The sequence below is a fragment of the Perissodus microlepis genome, chromosome 15 (genome assembly GCF_051167445.1).
Source record: "Perissodus microlepis isolate ML-2025 ecotype Zambia chromosome 15, ASM5116744v1, whole genome shotgun sequence".
In the NCBI taxonomy this organism is placed as follows: domain Eukaryota; kingdom Metazoa; phylum Chordata; class Actinopteri; order Cichliformes; family Cichlidae; genus Perissodus; species Perissodus microlepis.
The window spans coordinates 18,236,846-18,255,310 of NC_140475.1; the positions used below are offsets into that span (position 1 = coordinate 18,236,846).

Genomic DNA, 18,465 nt, shown 5'->3' on the forward strand with positions numbered 1-18,465 from the left:
AGAGTGCAGAAGCTCAGGAAGAGATCCAAGACCTGAAACATAAGGAGATATAAAAGAAAGCGTCATGAAATCTGGAGGGAACCTCCAAGTTTCCACGCTGGCTGTGACAAATACTTGCAAGCGGGTGAGATGGATATAAGAGTGCAGGAGCTCAGGAAGAGATCCAAGACCTGAAAGATAAGGAGATTGGAAAGACAGCGTCATGAAATCTGGAGGGAACCTCCCAGTTTCCACGCTGGCTGTGACGAATACTTGCAAGCGGGTGAGATGGATATAAGAGTGCAGGAGCTCAGGAAGAGATCCAAGACCTGAAACATAAGGAGATATGAAAGACAGCGTCATGAAATCTGGAGGGAACCTCCAAGTTTCCATGCTGGCTGTGACGAATACTTGCAAGCGGATGAGATGGATATAAGAGTGCAGGAGCTCAGGAAGAGATCCAAGACCTGGAAGATAAGGAGATATGAAAGACAGCGTCATGAAATCTGGAGGGAACCTCCAGGTTTCCACGCTGGCTGTGACGAATACTTGAAAGCGGGTGAGATGGATATAAGAGTGCAGAAGCTAAGGAAGCGATCCAAGACCTGAAACATAAGGAGATTGGAAAGAAAGCGTCATGAAATCTGGAGGGAACCTCCCAGTTTCCACGCTGGCTGTGATAGATACTTGAAAGCGTGTGAGATGGATATAAGAGTGCAGGAGCTCAGGAAGAGATCCAAGACCTGAAACATAAGGAGATATGAAAGAAAGCGTCATGAAATCTGGAGGGAACCTCCCAGTTTCCACGCTGGCTGTGACGAATACTTGAAAGCGGGTGAGATGGATATAAGAGTGCAGGAGCTCAGGAAGAGATCCAAGACCTGAAACATAAGGAGATATGAAAGAAAGCGTCATGAAATCTGGAGGGAACCTCCAAGTTTCCACGCTGGCTTTGACGAATACTTGCAAGCGGGTGAGATGGATATAAGAGTGCAGGAGCTCAGGAAGAGATCCAAGACCTGAAAGATAAGGAGATTGCAAAGACAGCGTCATGAAATCTGGAGGGAACCTCCAAGTTTCCACGCTGGCTGTGATAGATACTTGAAAGCGTGTGAGATGGATTCAAGACTGCAGAAGCTCAGGAAGAGATCCAAGACCTGAAACATAAGAAGATCAGAAAGAAAGCGTCATGAAATCTGGAGGGAACCTCCAAGTTTCCACGCTGGCTGTGATAGATACTTGCAAGCGGGTGAGATGGATATAAGAGTGCAGGAGCTCAGGAAGAGATCCAAGACCTGAAAGATAAGGAGATATGAAAGACAGCGTCATGAAATCTGGAGGGAACCTCCAAGTTTCCATGCTGGCTGTGACGAATACTTGCAAGCGGGTGAGATGGATATAAGAGTGCAGAAGCTCAGGAAGAGATCTAAGACCTGAAACATAAGGAGATATGAAAGAAAGCGTCATGAAATCTGGAGGGAACCTCCCAGTTTCCACGCTGGCTGTGACGAATACTTGCAAGCGGGTGAGATGGATTCAAGAGTGCAGAAGCTCAGGAAGAGATCCAAGATCTGAAACATAAGGAGATATGAAAGAAAGCGTCATGAAATCTGGAGGGAACCTCCAAGTTTCCACGCTGGCTGTGATAGATACTTGAAAGCGGGTGAGATGGATATAAGAGTGCAGGAGCTCAGGAAGAGATCCAAGACCTGAAACATAAGGAGATATGAAAGAAAGCGTCATGAAATCTGGAGGGAACCTCCCAGTTTCCACGCTGGCTGTGACGAATACTTGCAAGCGGGTGAGATGGATATAAGAGTGCAGGAGCTCAGGAAGAGATCCAAGACCTGAAACATAAGGAGATATGAAAGAAAGCGTCATGAAATCTGGAGGGAACCTCCAAGTTTCCATGCTGGCTGTGACGAATACTTGCAAGCGGGTGAGATGGATATAAGAGTGCAGGAGCTCAGGAAGAGATCCAAGACCTGAAAGATAAGGAGATATGAAAGACAGCGTCATGAAATCTGGAGGGAACCTCCAAGTTTCCATGCTGGCTGTGACGAATACTTGCAAGCGGGTGAGATGGATATAAGAGTGCAGGAGCTCAGGAAGAGATCCAAGACCTGAAAGATAAGGAGATATGAAAGAAAGCGTCATGAAATCTGGAGGGAACCTCCAAGTTTCCATGCTGGCTGTGATAGATACTTGAAAGCGTGTGAGATGTATTCAAGAGTGCAGAAGCTCAGGAAGAGATCCAAGACCTGAAACATAAGGAGATATGAAAGAAAGCGTCATGAAATCTGGAGGGAACCTCCAGCTTTCCACGCTGGCTGTGACGAATACTTGCAAGCGGGTGAGATGGATTCAAGAGTGCAGGAGCTCAGGAAGAGATCCAAGACCTGAAACATAAGAAGACCAGAAAGAAAGCGTCATGAAATCTGGAGGGAACCTCCAAGTTTCCACGCTGGCTGTGATAGATACTTGAAAGCGTGTGAGATGGATTCAAGAGTGCAGAAGCTCAGGAAGAGATCCAAGATCTGAAAGATAAGGAGATTGGAAAGACAGCGTCATGAAATCTGGAGGGAACCTCCAAGTTTCCATGCTGGCTGTGATAGATACTTGAAAGCGTGTGAGATGGATTCAAGAGTGCAGAAGCTCAGGAAGAGATCCAAGACCTGAAACATAAGAAGATCAGAAAGAAAGCGTCATGAAATCTGGAGGGAACCTCCAAGTTTCCACGCTGGCTGTGATAGATACTTGCAAGCGGGTGAGATGGATATAAGAGTGCAGGAGCTCAAGAAGAGATCCAAGACCTGAAAGATAAGGAGATATGAATGACAGCGTCATGAAATCTGGAGGGAACCTCCAAGTTTCCATGCTGGCTGTGACGAATACTTGCAAGCGGGTGAGATGGATATAAGAGTGCAGGAGCTCAGGAAGAGATCCAAGACCTGAAACATAAGGAGATATGAAAGAAAGCGTCATGAAATCTGGAGGGAACCTCCAAGTTTCCATGCTGGCTGTGATAGATACTTGAAAGCGTGTGAGATGTATTCAAGAGTGCAGAAGCTCAGGAAGAGATCCAAGACCTGAAACATAAGGAGATATAAAAGAAAGCGTCATGAAATCTGGAGGGAACCTCCAAGTTTCCACGCTGGCTGTGACAAATACTTGCAAGCGGGTGAGATGGATATAAGAGTGCAGGAGCTCAGGAAGAGATCCAAGACCTGAAAGATAAGGAGATTGGAAAGACAGCGTCATGAAATCTGGAGGGAACCTCCCAGTTTCCACGCTGGCTGTGACGAATACTTGCAAGCGGGTGAGATGGATATAAGAGTGCAGGAGCTCAGGAAGAGATCCAAGACCTGAAACATAAGGAGATATGAAAGACAGCGTCATGAAATCTGGAGGGAACCTCCAAGTTTCCATGCTGGCTGTGACGAATACTTGCAAGCGGATGAGATGGATATAAGAGTGCAGGAGCTCAGGAAGAGATCCAAGACCTGGAAGATAAGGAGATATGAAAGACAGCGTCATGAAATCTGGAGGGAACCTCCAGGTTTCCACGCTGGCTGTGACGAATACTTGAAAGCGGGTGAGATGGATATAAGAGTGCAGAAGCTAAGGAAGCGATCCAAGACCTGAAACATAAGGAGATTGGAAAGAAAGCGTCATGAAATCTGGAGGGAACCTCCCAGTTTCCACGCTGGCTGTGATAGATACTTGAAAGCGTGTGAGATGGATATAAGAGTGCAGGAGCTCAGGAAGAGATCCAAGACCTGAAACATAAGGAGATATGAAAGAAAGCGTCATGAAATCTGGAGGGAACCTCCCAGTTTCCACGCTGGCTGTGACGAATACTTGAAAGCGGGTGAGATGGATATAAGAGTGCAGGAGCTCAGGAAGAGATCCAAGACCTGAAACATAAGGAGATATGAAAGAAAGCGTCATGAAATCTGGAGGGAACCTCCAAGTTTCCACGCTGGCTTTGACGAATACTTGCAAGCGGGTGAGATGGATATAAGAGTGCAGGAGCTCAGGAAGAGATCCAAGACCTGAAAGATAAGGAGATTGCAAAGACAGCGTCATGAAATCTGGAGGGAACCTCCAAGTTTCCACGCTGGCTGTGATAGATACTTGAAAGCGTGTGAGATGGATTCAAGACTGCAGAAGCTCAGGAAGAGATCCAAGACCTGAAACATAAGAAGATCAGAAAGAAAGCGTCATGAAATCTGGAGGGAACCTCCAAGTTTCCACGCTGGCTGTGATAGATACTTGCAAGCGGGTGAGATGGATATAAGAGTGCAGGAGCTCAGGAAGAGATCCAAGACCTGAAAGATAAGGAGATATGAAAGACAGCGTCATGAAATCTGGAGGGAACCTCCAAGTTTCCATGCTGGCTGTGACGAATACTTGCAAGCGGGTGAGATGGATATAAGAGTGCAGGAGCTCAGGAAGAGATCCAAGACCTGAAAGATAAGGATATATGAAAGACAGCGTCATGAAATCTGGAGGGAACCTCCAAGTTTCCACGCTGGCTGTGACGAATACTTGCAAGCGGGTGAGATGGATATAAGAGTGCAGGAGCTCAGGAAGAGATCCAAGACCTGAAAGATAAGGAGATTGGAAAGACAGCGTCATGAAATCTGGAGGGAACCTCCCAGTTTCCATGCTGGCTGTGATAGATACTTGAAAGCGGGTGAGATGTATTCAAGAGTGCAGAAGCTCAGGAAGAGATCCAAGACCTGAAACATAAGGAGATATGAAAGAAAGCGTCATGAAATCTGGAGGGAACCTCCAAGTTTCCATGCTGGCTGTGACGAATACTTGCAAGCGGGTGAGATGGATATAAGAGTGCAGAAGCTCAGGAAGAGATCTAAGACCTGAAACATAAGGAGATATGAAAGAAAGCGTCATGAAATCTGGAGGGAACCTCCCAGTTTCCACGCTGGCTGTGACGAATACTTGCAAGCGGGTGAGATGGATTCAAGAGTGCAGAAGCTCAGGAAGAGATCCAAGATCTGAAACAGAAGGAGATATGAAAGAAAGCGTCATGAAATCTGGAGGGAACCTCCAAGTTTCCACGCTGGCTGTGATAGATACTTGAAAGCGGGTGAGATGGATATAAGAGTGCAGGAGCTCAGGAAGAGATCCAAGACCTGAAAGATAAGGAGATTGGAAAGACAGCGTCATGAAATCTGGAGGGATTCTCCAGGTTTCCATGTTGGGTGTGACGGATACTTAAAAGCGGGTGAGACGGATACCAGAGTGCAGAAGCTCAGGAAGAGATCTAAGACCTGAAACATAAGGAGATATGAAAGAAAGCGTCATGAAATCTGGAGGGAACCTCCCAGTTTCCACGCTGGCTGTGACGAATACTTGCAAGCGGGTGAGATGGATATAAGAGTGCAGGAGCTCAGGAAGAGATCCAAGACCTGAAAGATAAGGAGATTGGAAAGACAGCGTCATGAAATCTGGAGGGAACCTCCTAGTTTCCACGCTGGCTGTGATAGATACTTGAAAGCGGGTGAGATGGATATAAGAGTGCAGAAGCTCAGGAAGAGATCCAAGACCTGAAACATAAGGAGATATGAAAGAAAGCGTCATGAAATCTGGAGGGAACCTCCCAGTTTCCACGCTGGCTGTGACGAATACTTGCAAGCGGGTGAGATGGATATAAGAGTGCAGGAGCTCAGGAAGAGATCCAAGACCTGAAAGATAAGGAGATATGAAAGACAGCGTCATGAAATCTGGAGGGAACCTCCAAGTTTCCATGCTGGCTGTGACGAATACTTGCAAGCGGGTGAGATGGATATAAGAGTGCAGGAGCTCAGGAAGAGATCCAAGACCTGAAACATAAGGAGATATGAAAGAAAGCGTCATGAAATCTGGAGGGAACCTCCAAGTTTCCATGCTGGCTGTGACGAATACTTGCAAGCGGGTGAGATGGATATAAGAGTGCAGGAGCTCAGGAAGAGATCCAAGACCTGAAAGATAAGGAGATTGGAAAGACAGCGTCATGAAATCTGGAGGGAACCTCCAAGTTTCCATGCTGGCTGTGATAGATACTTGAAAGCGTGTGAGATGTATTCAAGAGTGCAGAAGCTCAGGAAGAGATCCAAGACCTGAAACATAAGGAGATATGAAAGAAAGCGTCATGAAATCTGGAGGGAACCTCCAGCTTTCCACGCTGGCTGTGACGAATACTTGCAAGCGGGTGAGATGGATTCAAGAGTGCAGGAGCTCAGGAAGAGATCCAAGACCTGAAACATAAGAAGACCAGAAAGAAAGCGTCATGAAATCTGGAGGGAACCTCCAAGTTTCCACGCTGGCTGTGATAGATACTTGAAAGCGTGTGAGATGGATTCAAGAGTGCAGAAGCTCAGGAAGAGATCCAAGATCTGAAAGATAAGGAGATTGGAAAGACAGCGTCATGAAATCTGGAGGGAACCTCCAAGTTTCCATGCTGGCTGTGATAGATACTTGAAAGCGTGTGAGATGGATTCAAGAGTGCAGAAGCTCAGGAAGAGATCCAAGACCTGAAACATAAGAAGATCAGAAAGAAAGCGTCATGAAATCTGGAGGGAACCTCCAAGTTTCCACGCTGGCTGTGATAGATACTTGCAAGCAGGTGAGATGGATATAAGAGTGCAGGAGCTCAGGAAGAGATCCAAGACCTGAAAGATAAGGAGATATGAAAGACAGCGTCATGAAATCTGGAGGGAACCTCCAAGTTTCCATGCTGGCTGTGATAGATACTTGAAAGCGTGTGAGATGTATTCAAGAGTGCAGAAGCTCAGGAAGAGATCCAAGACCTGAAACATAAGGAGATATGAAAGAAAGCGTCATGAAATCTGGAGGGAACCTCCAAGTTTCCACGCTGGCTGTGACGAATACTTGCAAGGGGGTGAGATGGATATAAGAGTGCAGGAGCTCAGGAAGAGATCCAAGACCTGAAAGATAAGGAGATTGGAAAGACAGCGTCATGAAATCTGGAGGGAACCTCCCAGTTTCCACGCTGGCTGTGACGAATACTTGCAAGCGGGTGAGATGGATATAAGAGTGCAGGAGCTCAGGAAGAGATCCAAGACCTGAAACATAAGGAGATATGAAAGACAGCGTCATGAAATCTGGAGGGAACCTCCAAGTTTCCATGCTGGCTGTGACGAATACTTGCAAGCGGATGAGATGGATATAAGAGTGCAGGAGCTCAGGAAGAGATCCAAGACCTGGAAGATAAGGAGATATGAAAGACAGCGTCATGAAATCTGGAGGGAACCTCCAGGTTTCCACGCTGGCTGTGACGAATACTTGAAAGCGGGTGAGATGGATATAAGAGTGCAGAAGCTAAGGAAGCGATCCAAGACCTGAAACATAAGGAGATTGGAAAGAAAGCGTCATGAAATCTGGAGGGAACCTCCCAGTTTCCACGCTGGCTGTGATAGATACTTGAAAGCGTGTGAGATGGATATAAGAGTGCAGGAGCTCAGGAAGAGATCCAAGACCTGAAACATAAGGAGATATGAAAGAAAGCGTCATGAAATCTGGAGGGAACCTCCAGGTTTCCACGCTGGCTGTGACGAATACTTGAAAGCGGATGAGATGGATATAAGAGTGCAGGAGCTCAGGAAGAGATCCAAGACCTGAAAGATAAGGACATATGAAAGAAAGCGTCATGAAATCTGGAGGGAACCTCCAGCTTTCCACGCTGGCTGTGACGAATACTTGCAAGCGGGTGAGATGGATTCAAGAGTGCAGGAGCTCAGGAAGAGATCCAAGACCTGAAACATAAGGAGATATGAAAGAAAGCGTCATGAAATCTGGAGGGAACCTCCAGCTTTCCACGCTGGCTGTGACGAATACTTGCAAGCGGGTGAGATGGATTCAAGAGTGCAGGAGCTCAGGAAGAGATCCAAGACCTGAAACATAAGAAGACCAGAAAGAAAGCGTCATGAAATCTGGAGGGAACCTCCAAGTTTCCACGCTGGCTGTGATAGATACTTGAAAGCGTGTGAGATGGATTCAAGAGTGCAGAAGCTCAGGAAGAGATCCAAGATCTGAAACATAAGGAGATATGAAAGAAAGCGTCATGAAATCTGGAGGGAACCTCCAAGTTTCCACGCTGGCTTTGACGAATACTTGCAAGCGGGTGAGATGGATATAAGAGTGCAGGAGCTCAGGAAGAGATCCAAGACCTGAAAGATAAGGAGATTGGAAAGACAGCGTCATGAAATCTGGAGGGAACCTCCAAGTTTCCACGCTGGCTGTGATAGATACTTGAAAGCGTGTGAGATGGATTCAAGACTGCAGAAGCTCAGGAAGAGATCCAAGACCTGAAACATAAGAAGATCAGAAAGAAAGCGTCATGAAATCTGGAGGGAACCTCCAAGTTTCCACGCTGGCTGTGATAGATACTTGCAAGCGGGTGAGATGGATATAAGAGTGCAGGAGCTCAGGAAGAGATCCAAGACCTGAAAGATAAGGAGATATGAAAGACAGCGTCATGAAATCTGGAGGGAACCTCCAAGTTTCCATGCTGGCTGTGACGAATACTTGCAAGCGGGTGAGATGGATATAAGAGTGCAGGAGCTCAGGAAGAGATCCAAGACCTGAAAGATAAGGATATATGAAAGACAGCGTCATGAAATCTGGAGGGAACCTCCAAGTTTCCACGCTGGCTGTGACGAATACTTGCAAGCGGGTGAGATGGATATAAGAGTGCAGGAGCTCAGGAAGAGATCCAAGACCTGAAAGATAAGGAGATTGGAAAGACAGCGTCATGAAATCTGGAGGGAACCTCCCAGTTTCCATGCTGGCTGTGATAGATACTTGAAAGCGGGTGAGATGTATTCAAGAGTGCAGAAGCTCAGGAAGAGATCCAAGACCTGAAACATAAGGAGATATGAAAGAAAGCGTCATGAAATCTGGAGGGAACCTCCAAGTTTCCATGCTGGCTGTGACGAATACTTGCAAGCGGGTGAGATGGATATAAGAGTGCAGGAGCTCAGGAAGAGATCCAAGACCTGAAAGATAAGGAGATTGGAAAGACAGCGTCATGAAATCTGGAGGGAACCTCCCAGTTTCCACGCTGGCTGTGACGAATACTTGCAAGCGGGCGAGATGGATATAAGAGTGCAGGAGCTCAGGAAGAGATCCAAGACCTGAAACATAAGGAGATATGAAAGACAGCGTCATGAAATCTGGAGGGAACCTCCAAGTTTCCACGCTGGCTGTGATAGATACTTGAAAGCGTGTGAGATGGATTCAAGAATGCAGAAGCTCAGGAAGAGATCCAAGACCTGAAACATAAGAAGATCAGAAAGAAAGCGTCATGAAATCTGGAGGGAACCTCCAAGTTTCCACGCTGGCTGTGATAGATACTTGAAAGCGTGTGAGATGGATTCAAGAGTGCAGAAGCTCAGGAAGAGATCCAAGATCTGAAACATAAGGAGATATGAAAGAAAGCGTCATGAAATCTGGAGGGAACCTCCAAGTTTCCACGCTGGCTTTGACGAATACTTGCAAGCGGGTGAGATGGATATAAGAGTGCAGGAGCTCAGGAAGAGATCCAAGACCTGAAAGAGAAGGAGACTGGAAAGACAGCGTCATGAAATCTGGAGGGAACCTCCAAGTTTCCACGTTGGGTGTGACGGATACTTAAAAGCGGGTGAGATGGATACCAGAGTGCAGAAGCTCAGGAAGAGATCTAAGACCTGAAACATAAGGAGATATGAAAGAAAGCGTCATGAAATCTGGAGGGAACCTCCAAGTTTCCACGCTGGCTGTGATAGATACTTGAAAGCGTGTGAGATGGATTCAAGAGTGCAGAAGCTCAGGAAGAGATCCAAGATCTGAAACATAAGAAGACATGAAAGAAAGCGTCATGAAATCTGGAGGGAACCTCCAGCTTTCCACGCTGGCTGTGACGAATACTTGCAAGCGGGTGAGATGGATATAAGAGTGCAGAAGCTCAGGAAGAGATCCAAGACCTGAAAGATAAGGAGATTGGAAAGACAGCGTCATGAAATCTGGAGGGAACCTCCAAGTTTCCATGCTGGCTGTGACGAATACTTGCAAGCGGGTGAGATGGATATAAGAGTGCAGGAGCTCAGGAAGAGATCCAAGACCTGAAAGATAAGGAGATATGAAAGACAGCGTCATGAAATCTGGAGGGAACCTCCAAGTTTCCATGCTGGCTGTGACGAATACTTGCAAGCGGGTGAGATGGATATAAGAGTGCAGGAGCTCAGGAAGAGATCCAAGACCTGAAACATAAGAAGACCAGAAAGAAAGCGTCATGAAATCTGGAGGGAACCTCCAAGTTTCCACGCTGGCTGTGACGAATACTTGCAAGCGGGTGAGATGGATATAAGAGTGCAGGAGCTCAGGAAGAGATCCAAGACCTGAAACATAAGGAGATATGAAAGACAGCGTCATGAAATCTGGAGGGAACCTCCAAGTTTCCATGCTGGCTGTGACGAATACTTGCAAGCGGGTGAGATGGATATAAGAGTGCAGGAGCTCAGGAAGAGATCCAAGACCTGAAACATAAGGAGATATGAAAGAAAGCGTCATGAAATCTGGAGGGAACCTCCAAGTTTCCATGCTGGCTGTGATAGATACTTGAAAGCGTGTGAGATGTATTCAAGAGTGCAGAAGCTCAGGAAGAGATCCAAGACCTGAAACATAAGGAGATATGAAAGAAAGCGTCATGAAATCTGGAGGGAACCTCCAAGTTTTCACGCTGGCTGTGATAGATACTTGAAAGCGTGTGAGATGGATTCAAGAGTGCAGAAGCTCAGGAAGAGATCCAAGATCTGAAACATAAGGAGATATGAAAGAAAGCGTCATGAAATCTGGAGGGAACCTCCAAGTTTCCACGCTGGCTTTGACGAATACTTGCAAGCGGGTGAGATGGATATAAGAGTGCAGGAGCTCAGGAAGAGATCCAAGACCTGAAAGAGAAGGAGACTGGAAAGACAGCGTCATGAAATCTGGAGGGAACCTCCAAGTTTCCATGCTGGCTGTGACGAATACTTGCAAGCGGGTGAGATGGATTCAAGAGTGCAGAAGCTCAGGAAGAGATCCAAGATCTGAAACATAAGGAGATATGAAAGAAAGCGTCATGAAATCTGGAGGGAACCTCCAAGTTTCCACGCTGGCTGTGATAGATACTTGAAAGCGTGTGAGATGGATTCAAGAATGCAGAAGCTCAGGAAGAGATCCAAGACCTGAAACATAAGAAGATCAGAAAGAAAGCGTCATGAAATCTGGAGGGAACCTCCAAGTTTCCACGCTGGCTGTGATAGATACTTGAAAGCGTGTGAGATGGATTCAAGACTGCAGAAGCTCAGGAAGAGATCCAAGACCTGAAACATAAGAAGATCAGAAAGAAAGCGTCATGAAATCTGGAGGGAACCTCCAAGTTTCCACGCTGGCTGTGATAGATACTTGCAAGCGGGTGAGATGGATATAAGAGTGCAGGAGCTCAGGAAGAGATCCAAGACCTGAAAGATAAGGAGATATGAAAGACAGCGTCATGAAATCTGGAGGGAACCTCCAAGTTTCCATGCTGGCTGTGACGAATACTTGCAAGCGGGTGAGATGGATATAAGAGTGCAGGAGCTCAGGAAGAGATCCAAGACCTGAAAGATAAGGATATATGAAAGACAGCGTCATGAAATCTGGAGGGAACCTCCAAGTTTCCACGCTGGCTGTGACGAATACTTGCAAGCGGGTGAGATGGATATAAGAGTGCAGGAGCTCAGGAAGAGATCCAAGACCTGAAAGATAAGGAGATTGGAAAGACAGCGTCATGAAATCTGGAGGGAACCTCCCAGTTTCCATGCTGGCTGTGATAGATACTTGAAAGCGGGTGAGATGTATTCAAGAGTGCAGAAGCTCAGGAAGAGATCCAAGACCTGAAACATAAGAAGACATGAAAGAAAGCGTCATGAAATCTGGAGGGAACCTCCAAGTTTCCATGCTGGCTGTGACGAATACTTGCAAGCGGGTGAGATGGATATAAGAGTGCAGGAGCTCAGGAAGAGATCCAAGACCTGAAAGATAAGGAGATATGAAAGACAGCGTCATGAAATCTGGAGGGAACCTCCAAGTTTCCATGCTGGCTGTGACGAATACTTGCAAGCGGGTGAGATGGATATAAGAGTGCAGGAGCTCAGGAAGAGATCCAAGACCTGAAACATAAGAAGACCAGAAAGAAAGCGTCATGAAATCTGGAGGGAACCTCCAAGTTTCCATGCTGGCTGTGACGAATACTTGCAAGCGGGTGAGATGGATATAAGAGTGCAGGAGCTCAGGAAGAGATCCAAGACCTGAAAGATAAGGAGATATGAAAGACAGCGTCATGAAATCTGGAGGGAACCTCCAAGTTTCCATGCTGGCTGTGACGAATACTTGCAAGCGGGTGAGATGGATATAAGAGTGCAGGAGCTCAGGAAGAGATCCAAGACCTGAAACATAAGGAGATATGAAAGAAAGCGTCATGAAATCTGGAGGGAACCTCCAAGTTTCCATGCTGGCTGTGATAGATACTTGAAAGCGTGTGAGATGTATTCAAGAGTGCAGAAGCTCAGGAAGAGATCCAAGACCTGAAACATAAGGAGATATGAAAGAAAGCGTCATGAAATCTGGAGGGAACCTCCAGCTTTCCACGCTGGCTGTGACGAATACTTGCAAGCGGGTGAGATGGATATAAGAGTGCAGGAGCTCAGGAAGAGATCCAAGACCTGAAACATAAGGAGATATGAAAGAAAGCGTCATGAAATCTGGAGGGAACCTCCAAGTTTCCATGCTGGCTGTGATAGATACTTGAAAGCGTGTGAGATGGATTCAAGAGTGCAGGAGCTCAGGAAGAGATCCAAGACCTGAAACATAAGAAGATCAGAAAGAAAGCGTCATGAAATCTGGAGGGAACCTCCAAGTTTCCACGCTGGCTGTGATAGATACTTGAAAGCGTGTGAGATGGATTCAAGAGTGCAGAAGCTCAGGAAGAGATCCAAGATCTGAAACATAAGGAGATATGAAAGAAAGCGTCATGAAATCTGGAGGGAACCTCCAAGTTTCCACGCTGGCTTTGACGAATACTTGCAAGCGGGTGAGATGGATATAAGAGTGCAGAAGCTGAGGAAGAGATCCAAGACCTGAAAGATAAGGAGATTGGAAAGACAGCGTCATGAAATCTGGAGGGAACCTCCAAGTTTCCATGCTGGCTGTGATAGATACTTGAAAGCGTGTGAGATGGATTCAAGAGTGCAGAAGCTCAGGAAGAGATCCAAGACCTGAAACATAAGAAGATCAGAAAGAAAGCGTCATGAAATCTGGAGGGAACCTCCAAGTTTCCACGCTGGCTGTGACGAATACTTGCAAGCGGGTGAGATGGATATAAGAGTGCAGGAGCTCAGGAAGAGAGCCAAGACCTGAAAGATAAGGAGATATGAAAGACAGCGCCATGAAATCTGGAGGGAACCTCCAAGTTCCCATGCTGGCTGTGACGAATACTTGCAAGCGGGTGAGATGGATATAAGAGTGCAGGAGCTCAGGAAGAGATCCAAGACCTGAAACATAAGGAGATATGAAAGAAAGCGTCATGAAATCTGGAGGGAACCTCCAAGTTTCCACGCTGGCTGTGACGAATACTTGCAAGCGGGTGAGATGGATATAAGAGTGCAGGAGCTCAGGAAGAGATCCAAGACCTGAAAGATAAGGAGATTGGAAAGACAGCGTCATGAAATCTGGAGGGAACCTCCCAGTTTCCACGCTGGCTGTGACGAATACTTGCAAGCGGGCGAGATGGATATAAGAGTGCAGGAGCTCAGGAAGAGATCCAAGACCTGAAACATAAGGAGATATGAAAGACAGCGTCATGAAATCTGGAGGGAACCTCCAAGTTTCCATGCTGGCTGTGATAGATACTTGAAAGCGGGTGAGATGGATTCAAGAATGCAGAAGCTCAGGAAGAGATCCAAGACCTGAAACATAAGAAGATCAGAAAGAAAGCGTCATGAAATCTGGAGGGAACCTCCCAGTTTCCACGCTGACTGTGACGAATACTTGCAAGCGGGTGAGATGGATATAAGAGTGCAGGAGCTCAGGAAGAGATCCAAGACCTGAAAGAGAAGGAGACTGGAAAGACAGCGTCATGAAATCTGGAGGGAACCTCCCAGTTTCCACGCTGGCTGTGACGAATACTTGCAAGCGGGTGAGATGGATTCAAGAGTGCAGAAGCTCAGGAAGAGATCCAAGATCTGAAACATAAGGAGATATGAAAGAAAGCGTCATGAAATCTGGAGGGAACCTCCAAGTTTCCACGCTGGCTGTGACGAATACTTGCAAGCGGATGAGATGGATATAAGAGTGCAGGAGCTCAGGAAGAGATCCAAGACCTGAAAGATAAGGAGATATGAAAGAAAGCGTCATGAAATCTGGAGGGAACCTCCAAGTTTCCACGCTGGCTGTGACGAATACTTGCAAGCGGGTGAGATGGATATAAGAGTGCAGGAGCTCAGGAAGAGATCAGAGACCTGAAAGATAAGGAGATATGAAAGAAAGCGTCATGAAATCTGGAGGGAACCTCCCAGTTTCCACGCTGGCTGTGACGAATACTTGAAAGCGGGTGAGATGGATATAAGAGTGCAGGAGCTCAGGAAGAGATCCAAGACCTGAAACATAAGGAGATATGAAAGAAAGCGTCATGAAATCTGGAGGGAACCTCCAGGTTTCCACGCTGGCTGTGACGAATACTTGAAAGCGGATGAGATGGATATAAGAGTGCAGGAGCTCAGGAAGAGATCCAAGACCTGAAAGATAAGGACATATGAAAGAAAGCGTCATGAAATCTGGAGGGAACCTCCAGCTTTCCACGCTGGCTGTGACGAATACTTGCAAGCGGGTGAGATGGATTCAAGAGTGCAGGAGCTCAGGAAGAGATCCAAGACCTGAAAAATAAGGAGATATGAAAGAAAGCGTCATGAAATCTGGAGGGAACCTCCAGCTTTCCACGCTGGCTGTGACGAATACTTGCAAGCAGGTGAGATGGATTCAAGAGTGCAGGAGCTCAGGAAGAGATCCAAGACCTGAAACATAAGAAGACCAGAAAGAAAGCGTCATGAAATCTGGAGGGAACCTCCAAGTTTCCACGCTGGCTGTGACGAATACTTGCAAGCGGGTGAGATGGATATAAGAGTGCAGGAGCTCAGGAAGAGATCCAAGACCTGAAAGATAAGGAGATTGGAAAGATAGCGTCATGAAATCTGGAGGGAACCTCCCAGTTTCCATGCTGGCTGTGATAGATACTTGAAAGCGGGTGAGATGTATTCAAGAGTGCAGAAGCTCAGGAAGAGATCCAAGACCTGAAACATAAGGAGATATGAAAGAAAGCGTCATGAAATCTGGAGGGAACCTCCAAGTTTCCATGCTGGCTGTGACGAATACTTGCAAGCGGGTGAGATGGATATAAGAGTGCAGGAGCTCAGGAAGAGATCCAAGACCTGAAAGATAAGGAGATTGGAAAGACAGCGTCATGAAATCTGGAGGGAACCTCCCAGTTTCCACGCTGGCTGTGACGAATACTTGCAAGCGGGCGAGATGGATATAAGAGTGCAGGAGCTCAGGAAGAGATCCAAGACCTGAAACATAAGGAGATATGAAAGACAGCGTCATGAAATCTGGAGGGAACCTCCAAGTTTCCATGCTGGCTGTGACAGATACTTGAAAGCGTGTGAGATGGATTCAAGAATGCAGAAGCTCAGGAAGAGATCCAAGACCTGAAACATAAGAAGATCAGAAAGAAAGCGTCATGAAATCTGGAGGGAACCTCCAAGTTTCCACGCTGACTGTGACGAATACTTGCAAGCGGGTGAGATGGATATAAGAGTGCAGGAGCTCAGGAAGAGATCCAAGACCTGAAAGAGAAGGAGACTGGAAAGACAGCGTCATGAAATCTGGAGGGAACCTCCAAGTTTCCACGTTGGGTGTGACGGATACTTAAAAGCGGGTGAGATGGATACCAGAGTGCAGAAGCTCAGGAAGAGATCTAAGACCTGAAACATAAGGAGATATGAAAGAAAGCGTCATGAAATCTGGAGGGAACCTCCAAGTTTCCACGCTGGCTGTGACGAATACTTGCAAGCGGGTGAGATGGATTCAAGAGTGCAGAAGCTCAGGAAGAGATCCAAGATCTGAAACATAAGGAGATATGAAAGAAAGCGTCATGAAATCTGGAGGGAACCTCCAAGTTTCCACGCTGGCTGTGATAGATACTTGAAAGCGTGTGAGATGGATTCAAGAGTGCAGAAGCTCAGGAAGAGATCCAAGATCTGAAACATAAGAAGACATGAAAGAAAGCGTCATGAAATCTGGAGGGAACCTCCCAGTTTCCACGCTGGCTGTGACGAATACTTGCAAGCGGGTGAGATGGATATAAGAGTGCAGAAGCTCAGGAAGAGATCCAAGACCTGAAAGATAAGGGGATTGGAAAGACAGCGTCATGAAATCTGGAGGGAACCTCCAAGTTTCCATGCTGGCTGTGACGAATACTTGCAAGCGGGTGAGATGGATATAAGAGTGCAGGAGCTCAGGAAGAGATCCAAGACCTGAAACATAAGAAGACCAGAAAGAAAGCGTCATGAAATCTGGAGGGAACCTCCAGCTTTCCACGCTGGCTGTGACGAATACTTGCAAGCGGGTGAGATGGATATAAGAGTGCAGGAGCTCAGGAAGAGATCCAAGACCTGAAAGATAAGGAGATATGAAAGACAGCGTCATGAAATCTGGAGGGAACCTCCAAGTTTCCATGCTGGCTGTGACGAATACTTGCAAGCGGGTGAGATGGATATAAGAGTGCAGGAGCTCAGGAAGAGATCCAAGACCTGAAACATAAGAAGACCAGAAAGAAAGCGTCATGAAATCTGGAGGGAACCTCCAAGTTTCCACGCTGGCTGTGACGAATACTTGCAAGCGGGTGAGATGGATATAAGAGTGCAGGAGCTCAGGAAGAGATCCAAGACCTGAAAGATAAGGAGATATGAAAGACAGCGTCATGAAATCTGGAGGGAACCTCCAAGTTTCCATGCTGGCTGTGACGAATACTTGCAAGCGGGTGAGATGGATATAAGAGTGCAGGAGCTCAGGAAGAGATCCAAGACCTGAAAGATAAGGAGATATGAAAGAAAGCGTCATGAAATCTGGAGGGAACCTCCAAGTTTCCATGCTGGCTGTGACGAATACTTGCAAGCGGGTGAGATGGATATAAGAGTGCAGGAGCTCAGGAAGAGATCCAAGACCTGAAAGATAAGGAGATATGAAAGACAGCGTCATGAAATCTGGAGGGAACCTCCAAGTTTCCATGCTGGCTGTGACGAATACTTGCAAGCGGGTGAGATGGATATAAGAGTGCAGGAGCTCAGGAAGAGATCCAAGACCTGAAACATAAGGAGATATGAAAGAAAGCGTCATGAAATCTGGAGGGAACCTCCAAGTTTCCATGCTGGCTGTGACGAATACTTGCAAGCGGGTGAGATGGATATAAGAGTGCAGGAGCTCAGGAAGAGATCCAAGACCTGAAAGATAAGGAGATATGAAAGACAGCGTCATGAAATCTGGAGGGAACCTCCAAGTTTCCATGCTGGCTGTGATAGATACTTGAAAGCGTGTGAGTTGTATTCAAGAGTGCAGAAGCTCAGGAAGAGATCCAAGACCTGAAAGATAAGGAGATTGGAAAGACAGCGTCATGAAATCTGGAGGGAACCTCCAAGTTTCCACGCTGGCTGTGACGAATACTTGCAAGCGGGTGAGATGGATATAAGAGTGCAGAAGCTCAGGAAGAGATCCAAGACCTGAAACATAAGAAGATCAGAAAGAAAGCGTCATGAAATCTGGAGGGAACCTCCCAGTTTCCACGCTGGCTGTGACGAATACTTGCAAGCGGGTGAGATGTATATAAGAGTGCAGGAGCTCAGGAAGAGATCCAAGACCTGAAAGACAAGAAGATATGAAAGACAGCGTCATGAAATCTGGAGGGAACCTCCCAGTTTCCACGCTGGCTGTGACGAATACTTGCAAGCGGGTGAGATGGATATAAGAGTGCAGGAGCTCAGGAAGAGATCCAAGACCTGAAACATTAGGAGATATGAAAGACAGCGTCATGAAATCTGGAGGGAACCTCCAAGTTTCCATGCTGGCTGTGATAGATACTTGAAAGCGTGTGAGATGGATTCAAGAATGCAGAAGCTCAGGAAGAGATCTAAGACCTGAAACATAAGGAGATATGAAAGAAAGCGTCATAAAATCTGGAGGGAACCTCCCAGTTTCCACGCTGGCTGTGACGAATACTTGCAAGCGGGTGAGATGGATTCAAGAGTGCAGAAGCTCAGGAAGAGATCCAAGATCTGAAACATAAGGAGATATGAAAGAAAGCGTCATGAAATCTGGAGGGAACCTCCAAGTTTCCACGCTGGCTGTGATAGA

At 46.6% G+C, this 18,465-nt stretch overlaps 1 protein-coding gene and 1 long non-coding RNA gene across 5 annotated transcripts; both read right to left on the reverse strand.

Moving 5' to 3' along the window:
* Positions 1 to 3,155: 3,155 nt before the first annotated feature.
* On the reverse strand, positions 3,156 to 10,740 carry LOC146372032 (uncharacterized). 4 transcript variants are annotated; one of them, XR_014802785.1, is made up of 4 exons: positions 9,969 to 10,740; positions 6,519 to 9,830; positions 4,725 to 6,242; positions 3,156 to 3,896 (listed from the first exon to the last, which is right to left on the reverse strand). It is a non-coding gene; the product is annotated as an uncharacterized LOC146372032 (long non-coding RNA). The 4 variants fall into 4 exon arrangements; XR_014802786.1 differs by having other exon boundaries at positions 6,519 to 9,416; positions 9,693 to 10,740; XR_014802784.1 differs by having other exon boundaries at positions 4,725 to 5,878; positions 6,017 to 6,242; positions 6,519 to 10,737.
* A 3,808-nt stretch (positions 10,741 to 14,548) lies between these two features.
* LOC146372033 (uncharacterized) lies at positions 14,549 to 18,465 on the reverse strand. Its single transcript, XM_084953935.1, has 2 exons — positions 15,765 to 18,465; positions 14,549 to 14,936 (listed from the first exon to the last, which is right to left on the reverse strand). The coding sequence occupies exon 1, from the start codon at positions 17,620 to 17,622 to the stop codon at positions 16,282 to 16,284; it is 1,341 nt and encodes a 446-aa protein (XP_084810061.1). The 5' UTR covers positions 17,623 to 18,465; the 3' UTR covers positions 14,549 to 14,936; positions 15,765 to 16,281.

Bases quoted from the DNA above. Each gene is read 5' to 3' on its own strand.
- LOC146372033 (XM_084953935.1), bottom strand. From the start codon at position 17,622: ATGGAAACTTGGAGGTTCCCTCCAGATTTCATGACGCTGTCTTTCATA.